Source organism: Gossypium raimondii, chromosome 7 (assembly GCF_025698545.1).
Source record: "Gossypium raimondii isolate GPD5lz chromosome 7, ASM2569854v1, whole genome shotgun sequence".
Lineage (NCBI taxonomy): Eukaryota > Viridiplantae > Streptophyta > Magnoliopsida > Malvales > Malvaceae > Gossypium > Gossypium raimondii.
Genome location: NC_068571.1, coordinates 52,009,149 through 52,019,083, shown reverse-complemented (window position 1 = coordinate 52,019,083; position 9,935 = coordinate 52,009,149). Strand labels below are relative to the sequence as shown.

Genomic DNA, 9,935 nt, shown 5'->3' with positions numbered 1-9,935 from the left:
CTTAAATAAATTTTTGGATTAATCCCTAGTTAGGAAGGATGAAAAATTGGATAGTTCTAAGATTATTGTAGATTGATATAAAATTTCAAAGTGGAAGATATTGTGCTTTTAAGTACATTTAAACCAACACTGTTTAAATTGAGTCGGTTAGTTGAACCGTGAATTGACTGTGATATTGGTTCTAAAAGAGTTAGGTTGGTTTACCTGAGAATCGCTTAAAATCAGTTGAAACAATTATTGAACTAATTTTTTCTATTTTAAAATATTTTTTATTTTTATAATTTTTAATTAAATCAGTCGAACCAATTGAATCAAAAACTAATAATTTGATCAATTTCATCTTCAACCCGATTCCGAAAACCTTCATTCAAACCCACAATCTCTAGATTGTTACAATTAGGAGAATAGCGAAAGAGAAGTCAATGGAGACCTAGGGCTCATAAAAATATGAAAGATTATCATTAAGCCATTCAAAAATTTTAAAAATTTTACTTACGATCACAATTTTTTGAAATTTTTAATTAAGCCCTCCAAATATTTTGAAACTTTTAATTAAACCCTTTAGAATTCCAAAAATTTATTCATTTCATCAAAAAAATTTAAAAATTAATTAGACACAATTTCTTTTTGAAAATTTTAATCAAAACCTCCAAAATTTAATATCACATTTCACCACTAGTTACAATAACAACAATATTAAATAAGCTCAGATTCTCTCGAAAAAATTATTCAAATTTTGAACCCAATATTGAATATCAATGAAGACTTGCATATCAATGACTCAATTGATAACTTCATACATGTTTAGTGGGGCACTAATTTAATATTTTTTGGATTAAACTCAATCTCTATTAAATTTGAGCATACTAAATGGGATTAGAAAATAAAATTAGTGGGCAAGTAGTGGATTTTATCTTCAAATCCTCAAATCTTTTAATATGGTCCATGCATTTGGGGTTCCAACTTCATCAATTATTACCACAAATGTAGTGGATAAGGTTGGTAGTGGATCACCAAATAGTCACTCTCATGTTATAAGTAGACTTTGATTGAACATTAACTCAACTAATGTCTATTTATACCAAATTTAAGATACTCAAGAAATCTCTCTTGGTTTGGTAATTTTAGAAAGGTATTTTAATGGCTTCTTTCTATAAAAATAACTTGAAATTTTTTATTAATTATAAAAACATCTATTTTTTATTATGTACGTAAATAACTTAAAATGAATAGTGAAAATGGGTGAAGCTAAATAGACTGGCGTCACCCACTTACCATGTCAGCTAATCATTGACTGCTAGAATTAAAAAAATTAATTTTTTGGATGCTACCAATCTATTTGTTGTCACTTGTATAAATACCATCTCCGATATCAGTATTTTCGTGTAATTCGTGGGCCAAAAAATAAATTTTGGGGAGGTGCCAATCTATTTGGTGTGATCAATGGTAGAATAGTAGTGAAGCCTGGTGTCACCACTTTTATTGTGTTAGATTTTTTTAAACTCAAATTATTTTTTTATTTGGTGGTGCCGAGAATGACTTGATCAACAAATTTTGTATTTTTTTGAGTTTTAAACTGATAAATTTAATGGTCCGTTTTGGGAGTATAGATTTGATTCTTTAATTTCAAATAAAAATAATGATCTAGATTGTCAACAGTTCATTCGCTTTTCCATTGATTATGGTAGAACGATACAGGTAGACAGTCATGTAGTGTATATCAATTATATTATTATTGCATGTAGGATGGCTAAGATTCCTCTCTCACAAATCTGTCTTGCATGCCAAATTGGTAAAAACACTTCTTTAGTCCTCCTAATTTTAATATTGAGTAAATTAGTTTTTTCTCAAAAAAAAGTAAAATAGTTAATCCTTGTTAATTTCAAGAGTGAGTAATTAAAATAATTAATTATGGCAATTAATATTTTTATCAAGTGTACCGTATTTTGATTAATATAATAACAAAATAAGATCTCAATGTGTATATTTTGAGAGCTAAATTTATTATTATACAACCAAAATTATGTAAAATTGATAGAAAATATTAATGTTGTGATTAATTGTCTTGATTTATTCACTTTCAAAATTGACAGAGATTAAATTGTCCTGATTTTTTGAGAGGGACTAATTTGCTTAATATCATAATTGAGAGGGACCGAGAATATCTTTTCACCCATAAAATCTGCCGACTTATCCGTTGTAAAGGGTATAAATACAGGTGGCATGAATGAGCCGGCAAAGCAACTGGACCGGCCTACGGAGAGACGTTGGTAGTAAATATAATAAAAAAGTAAGGAACTAAACTAACCGTTAGAGTTGGAGTCTACGTAGACTTTACTATCCTCTGCTTCGCGTCAGTATCATAAAATGGTTTAATCATGTTTCCAGTCCCTGTAATTTTCACATATTTGAAATTAACTTTATTTTCGAATTTTTACTCTTTTTGATATTGAAGTCTAATTAATAACAGTGTCAAAAATTTTTTATTAAATAAAATTATATGGTATTTTTAAATTAAAATGAAATTTTGCTCACGTAATTAATTTAAAATGAATGGAAGTCATCATGTATAAGTAAAAGAAAAAATCGACTTTCACTTCGTTAATTTGAAATGATGTTTTACCTTACAACATCATATTCAAAAAAAAAAAATACAGCCTCAGATTTGATATTTTTATTTTTATTTTTAATCTTCGAAGAATGTAATATTAATTGTGTGAGTGAATTTTTTATTTTAAAATAATGATCAACGTTAATCAAAGAGTTAATTAGTCAATTTTATAAGTTCAATGACTCGTGTGAAATATTTACAGGAACTCAACTAATTTTTTTCAAAACAGTTCAAAGCTAATGATACACCATTAAACTATTATTAAATCCAAAATTAAAAGTTCAAGGACTAAATTACAAACATGATAAGAATACAAGGACTAGAAGAAAAATTATTCCTAGTAAAATCCGTCGCTTAGCCAATCACACCAAGAAACGAACCCAAAAACATCACCCCGCACACAATCATTTCTCCACTTCCCATCCAATCAAATTTCGCCACGTATACCCATCTCCTTCGTTTCTAACGCGCAATGTATAATAATAGCATGATCATGTTAAGTAAACGATCATTCACCGTTGTCAACAAAGTCCATCACTTTAGCTTTATTATTCGAAGAACAATACACGCAAACGAATCAGATACTAACATCAATTGCTCCCAAAAAGCCAAAAAATCCAAACTTTGAAGTAAACCCATTGCCTCTAAATTCAAATTCTTCTCTTTTTTGTGTTATTCTGCAAAAAATCCAATCTTTTTTTTTCTGCAAAAAGGTGGGATTTGTGTTTTTATTTTGGTCTTGTCAATGGCGGAAGACTTTGCAAAGGCAGTGGAAGATGGTTTAAAGCTAGCGAAACGGATATATTTAGGTAAAGACAAAGCAGTTATGACGGCGCCGAAACCGCCGTCTCCACCTGTTCAAGGTTTAGCCGATTATTACTTACCATCTGCGCCGATGGTTTACGCGGTTATATCCGACCCGGGGTTTGTTGATAACCCAGATTTCCCTAGTTATCAGCCTCACGTGTACGGCAGGTGTGATCCACCGGCTTTGATTCCATTACAGATGAGTGGGGTTGATCTTGAAGTTAATTGTTATGGGGATACTGCTTTTGTTCAAATTTCTGGGAAATGGAGGGTCCATTGTGTTATGGGTAGTCATTCTTGTGATTGTCGTATTGCTGTCCCTATGGGAAACCAGGTTTGTCTTACAAATTGTTTGTTCATTAATGGAAAATTGGGAATTTTTGATATTTTTTCATAAAAAGGGGTTGTTTTTTCACTATTTTTTTTGTCTTCATCTTAGCTTCAAGTTCCCTTTTTCAGCTCAATAGGTTACTTTTGCTATTTGATTCTGATTTTTTTTTGGGTGGGACTATATTTCGAGTCGATCCAAGTCAAATTTGGTATTGTAACCGGATTTTGCTTAAAGTATCGAGCTTATTGCGGTCCAACATGTCTGAACTATAGGATTCACTATCACCAATCTACATCATCGAGAAACCTGGAGGGGAGGGGTAGCTACAAATCCTGAAAGGATTAGATCTTATAGAGAGAAACCTCCATTTTTAATAGGGGTAACCTCGATCCCGGAAATGTTTAGAATTTAATAGAGATTGTCACGAACCCGTAAAGAATTAGTTTCTGTGAATTCCATTTAGGAGGGGTAGCCACGATCTCTGAAAGAATTAGAGTCAGTTTAGGAATGCTTGTCACAAAGTCTTTTTGGTAAAAAAAGAAGAAGCAATTTTGAGAAAAAAAATATTTCTAAATAAGCTCCTTTTTGAGAGAAAATGTGTTACTCTCCAGCCAAAAAATTGGCCGAAAAGCTTTTTTTTTTCCAGAAAGCTGAAAATTAACTTTTCCTCAAAACTTTCTTTTCTTTTTTTTTCCTAAAAGCACTTTTGAAAAACATTCTTAAACTAGTCCTTAGTTTTTGTAGATGACAAATCATTTTGGAGGAGTGGTCACGAACCCGCAAAGGATTAGTTTCTATGGATAAGAAGCTTCTAAAGGGTAGCCACAAACCTTGAAATGACTGGTTTTTATGATGAGAAACATCCATTTAGGAGGAGTAGCCACGAACCTTTAAAGGATTAGTTTTTATAGATAAGAAATCGTTTAGAAGGGGTGGTCATGAACTCTGAAAGGATTGGTATCTATGGATAAGAAACCTCCATTTAGGAGTGTTAGTCACAAAACCTGAAAAGATTAATTTCTATGGATTATAAAACCAACATGGGAAGATTAGAAAACCTAAAAAATACCCTCTAAAATGGGTTCTTTGCAGCCATTTTGAAGAAAAAGATATGGTCTTGATGGTACCAAAAAGGGATGTGCTTTTTGTATAAGAGAAAAAAAAAACCAAATTGTTAATTTCTTTTGTTTTAACTTGATTATGTGTTCAACTAGTTGAAATTGTGCCTATTTAATGGTTTCAAAGCAATAATATATATATCATTTGGCTCTAACAGGGTTCAATTCTAGGTGTTGAGGTTGATCTTCCTAAGAAATCCTATTCTACTGAACTAGTAGGACTAGAAGAAAGTAAGTGTATCGAAAAGATAGCGAGACCGCAAGATGGTGGTTTTATGAAGCCGCATATATTCATGTTAACGATACCGCAGGTATAACCGGGTTTTTTCGAAGTTATAATGATTCAAATCGATGCAGTTTAAGCTGAATGTTTTTGTTTTACATTTCCAGGTTGATGGGGGTACTAATATCTCGATTAAGCTTCGTTGGTCTCAAAAATTATTGTATAACGACGGTCAGTTTACTTTAACTGTGCCCTTTAGTTTTCCCGAATATGTTACTCCGGCTGTAAGGAAAATATCGAAGAAAGAAAAGATACAGTTGAATGTGAACTCCGGTATCGTAACCGGCATCTTGTGCAAGGCTACGAGCCATCCTTTGAAGGTGCATATTTTGATTAAGATTCATTATTGATGAATGATATTGTTTGTTCTAAATCCCCATATTTTGCAGGAAACAAAACGGCATGCCGAGAAGTTTTCGTTTTTGTATGAATCTGAAGTTCTGACTTGGTCTAAAACGGACTTTAGTTTCTCTTATAGTGTAAGAGTATAACTTAACTTAGCTGTCAAGTTATCGTTTCTCCATGATTGGGATACTTATTTGCATAATGTTCGCATGTTTTTATAGGTCTCTTCGAGTAACATGTTCGGAGGCGTCCTTTTACAGTCTCCACCTTTATATGATCATGACCAAAGGGATATGTTCTGTGTGTATCTTTTACCGGGAAGTCAAAAGAGTACGGAGGTTGGTATCTATTCGATTCAGTTTGCTTCCTCTTTTTGTATCTATCCTCATTTCATTGAATTTAATGATAGGTGTTCAAAAAGGAGGTTGTATTTGTCATTGATATAACTGACAGCATGCAAGGGAGACCACTTGAGGCTACTAAGAATGCAATATCTTCTGCCATGTCTAAACTCGGTCCTGAAGATTCATTCAACATTATAACATTCAGTAGTGAGACTTCTCTATTTTCAACATCCATGGAGTTGGCTTCCAAGGAAGCAATCGAAAGGGCCACGACATGGCTTAGCACGAAATCAACTGTTGAGGGCAGTACATGTATATCAATTCCACTAGAACATGTGTGTGTCTGAAACTTCTTGTATTATTTTCCAACGATCTATTCCGTGTTATTAACTTTTTACTTATCTGCCAGGCATATGAGATGCTATCAAACACAAGTGGTTCACTTCCGATGATTTTTCTTATTACTGATGGGGCTGTTGAAGATGAGAGAAACATATGTGACCAGATGAAAAAGCGTTTGAAAAACAGTGGATCACTCTGTCCACGCATACATACTTTCGGGATAGGTAATCTTTTCGGTATTTGGACCTCCTATATGCTGAAAACGGATAAGTTTTAATTACCTTTTTTTGCGGAAATATTGCAGGTTCATTTTGTAATCATTATTTCCTCCGCATGCTTGCCATGATCGGTAGGGGAGAATTCGATGCCGTTTGTGATCTAGGTCTGTATGTGCTTTTACTTCATATCCATCTTTACAAGTCCTATATCATTACTTACCATCTTGTTCCCTCGTTTTTTGTCAGATCTAATCGACAATCGGATACAAAAATTATTTAGCAATGCTTTCTCTACCGTTCTTGCCGATATAACCGTTGATGCATTCAATGATCATGAACAAATTGAGGTATCTTTGTAAAGTTCTTGTCGATTTCATTTGTCTATATCACAACAAACACCTTACCGTGATGCTTATTTTGAGTGTTCTTACATATATCCCATCCGTGCTTACCTTGTATGTTCTTCGGATTCCTTCTACCGATAGGTGTACTCTTCATGCATTCCCGATCTTTCATTTGAAAGTCCGTTGACAATATGCGGGAGGTACGAAGGCAGTTTTCCCGACACCCTTAAAGCTAAAGGTATCTTAGGAGATTTGAGTAGCTTTGTGATGGACTTGAAGATAGTAAGGGCTAAAGACATACCTCTCGACAGAGTAGGGCACCTACTACTCGGCTATTTTTTCTTTTTCCCCTCCAAGAAGGGCGCCGGAGAGATGTTATTTGTATACGGTCTCTTAAAAGTTCGTAATTTCCCTCGTTTCTACAGGTATTATCAAGACAGGAGATCGATCTACTCACGGCTCAGGCATGGCTCTCGGAAAATAAACAGCTCGAGCAAAAGGTTTGTTTTTCGGTGGAATCATAGATCGTAGCAGTAAAAGCCATTGCTGATGTTACCGGTTTTTGTTAATGTCAGGTTGCACAATTGAGCAAAGTGACTTGCAATATCTCTGAGTATACCCGAATGGTCCTGCTCGAGAAAAATAAAATAGACAAGGCCATAGAATCTTCCGGAGCTCAAAAGGTATGCCTTTCCCTCATACGCAATTCCATTATCACTGTCAACCTCAACTCACAAAAGTTGGGGTTTTCGATACAGGTAAAGAAAACCGATCCCCACAAAATCAAGGATCCTTTAGCGCCTCGAAAGACACTGCTTCAAAGCCTTTCAGTTGGCTTTGGTGACCTAACTGCAACTGCCGAAAACATCCGTCCAGGATTCGAACAACAGAAATTACCTGACGCGGCCGAGGTTTTCTTGAAGGCAACATCGGATTGTTGTGGTCGGATGTGTAATCGATGCTGTTGCATGTGCTGCATACAATGTTGTTCAAAGATGAATGATCAATGTGCCATTGTATTAACACAGATTTTCACTGCATTGGCATTCATTGGTTGCATTGAATGTTGCACATTGTGTTGTGGACAAGATGGGCAATAAAATGAAGTCCCTGCTGTGTTATAAATTTGTTGTTGTTGTATATTGGTGTTTATAGTGTATACAAATATATTTATATTTATTTGGTTGTACCACACGCATTGTTATACGAAACTTATGTGATAGTCTAATGATAAAGGTGTTCATCACCCCATATGTAATATGAGTTTGAGTCATGCTAGTCGCATTATTATTGTTAGGGCTTTGTTCTCTTCTTGTAATTCACCAAAAAAATGAGTATTTAATACATTATGAATTTTCTTTTATTATATATTTTTTCATTTAAAGCAATAAATAAAATAAAATATGATGAGAAAAAATTAAGGTAAAAGAAAATTTAAATAGGACACTCTTTTTAGTGTAAAACAACTTACAATTAAAACCATAAAGAAAGTAAAAAAAAAGTAAAAATGTGATGTGTGCAAAATGAAAACCCAGATAAATATCAAAATTATATATAAAATTTGATTTGGTGTAATTATACATATATAGCTTTGATTGTAGTTCAAATGTATACTTGAAACTTTAAGTTTGATTCAATTATACATATATAAAGAAATAAATACATCAATTTATTTTTATATTGGATAAATATAATTTTATGTGCGTACAATATATAAACCTCTATATCAATAATTGTATTAATAATTTGTAAGTATTGAATCAAATCAAAATTTAATGTGTAAAATTGCATAAAATCAAAGATCATGTATAAAATTGCACATTATACCAAAAAACATGTATAGTTTTGAAATTTGTCCCAAAAGAAAATTAAAACAATATAAAAAATTCGTTTTTCATCTAAAAAATGAAATTATATTTTTTCTGATATTATAGAAATACAAAAAAAAGCTTAATATAACATTTGATACTTAAATTTCACATTTTTTCCTAATTTAGTACTTGGACTTTTTGTTACTTGAACATGACATTTTTTCCTAAAAAAATTGGAAATAGAAAATAATGTTGATCAAGTCAGTTTTCTAACCAAACCAATTGATTGTTCAGTTGATATGTAAATTTATTATCAGTTGAATATAATTGATTGAATTTTTATATAGCCCTAACCGTGTGACCGAATAACGATAGTAAAAAAAATCTTGCATCGTCATTTTAACAAAGACAACGGTGTTATCAATTGGGACATACTGCTAGCATCATAAAATGTAGAGAGGCCAAATTATGTCGAGTTAAAGTAGAGGAGATTAAATTCTAAATTTCATCATAGTAGAGAGACTAAAAAAGAATTAAACCTTTTTTTAGCAGTCCATTGATAGATTCTGTGATTGTTTGGGCTAAAGTTATGTACCAGAAAATAAAGTGGCCCAAGATTGGACCGGACCGGCAAAACAGCTTCAATTATCATAGAAAAACCAATAATTAAATTACTCCAAATAGTCCTAAGCCAATAATTGAAGCAATAAATTATCATAATTAATAAAACCCAATTTCATTATTTGGTCTAATTTTAGTTTTAATCCTCTAGCATGTAAAAATTTAAGATTTAATCCTTTCATGTTGTTAATAGGTCCAAATTAATAACACCATTAGTTATTGTTGTTAAAGTGATGAAATAGATCTTTTTACTAGTACTAAGTGACACAGTTAAGGTACAGGAAAAAACTAAAAATTTTGTTTAAGGAGGTCGAAATAAAATTATAAATTTTGGAGAGTCAAAATTAAAAAAATTACGTGAAAAAGGCATTAATCTTTGGAGGATAAAATATAAGTTTTCTATGTAATCAAATGCTAAAAGGCTTAAATTGAATGATTTAAATAAAAAATTTACGAAAAGTTTAATGTTTGGATCATATTTTGACCTAAATAAAAATAAAGGGTTAAATAATTATTTAGGACCTAAACTTGGCAACTTTTCTCATATTAGAGTTTGAACTTTTTTTTAGTTCAAGTTAAGTCCTAAACTTGATAACTGTTCTCATATTGAGGTTTGAACTTGACAACTTTTCCCACATCGAAGCTTAAAATTTTTTTGTCTAAGTTAGACCTTAAACTTGGCAATTGTTCTCACATTGGGGTTGAACTTTAAAGCTTTCGAAAATTAACTTGGATAAAAGAAAGTTTAGGCTTAAATGTG

At 32.2% G+C, this 9,935-nt stretch overlaps 1 protein-coding gene across 1 annotated transcript; it reads left to right on the top strand.

Annotated features, from left to right (window-relative positions):
- The first annotated feature begins 3,123 nt into the window (after nt 1-3,123).
- LOC105796517 (uncharacterized) lies at nt 3,124-8,109 on the top strand. The gene is made up of 13 exons (XM_012626287.2): nt 3,124-3,752; nt 5,026-5,178; nt 5,258-5,470; nt 5,540-5,629; nt 5,717-5,833; nt 5,905-6,174; nt 6,249-6,405; nt 6,486-6,563; nt 6,646-6,746; nt 6,885-7,055; nt 7,169-7,243; nt 7,319-7,426; nt 7,502-8,109. Exons 1-13 carry the CDS (start codon nt 3,357-3,359, stop codon nt 7,841-7,843), a joined length of 2,271 nt encoding a protein of 756 aa, XP_012481741.1. The 5' UTR covers nt 3,124-3,356; the 3' UTR covers nt 7,844-8,109.
- The last annotated feature ends 1,826 nt before the right edge of the window (nt 8,110-9,935 follow it).

Coding starts and splice junctions, on each gene's coding strand:
- LOC105796517 (XM_012626287.2), top strand. CDS start 3,357: ATGGCGGAAGACTTTGCAAAGGCAGTGGAAGATGGTTTAAAGCTAGCG. Junction 5,471..5,539: donor CTACGAGCCATCCTTTGAAG/GTGCATATTTTG, acceptor CATATTTTGCAG/GAAACAAAACGGCATGCCGA. Junction 5,834..5,904: donor GAAGTCAAAAGAGTACGGAG/GTTGGTATCTAT, acceptor ATTTAATGATAG/GTGTTCAAAAAGGAGGTTGT.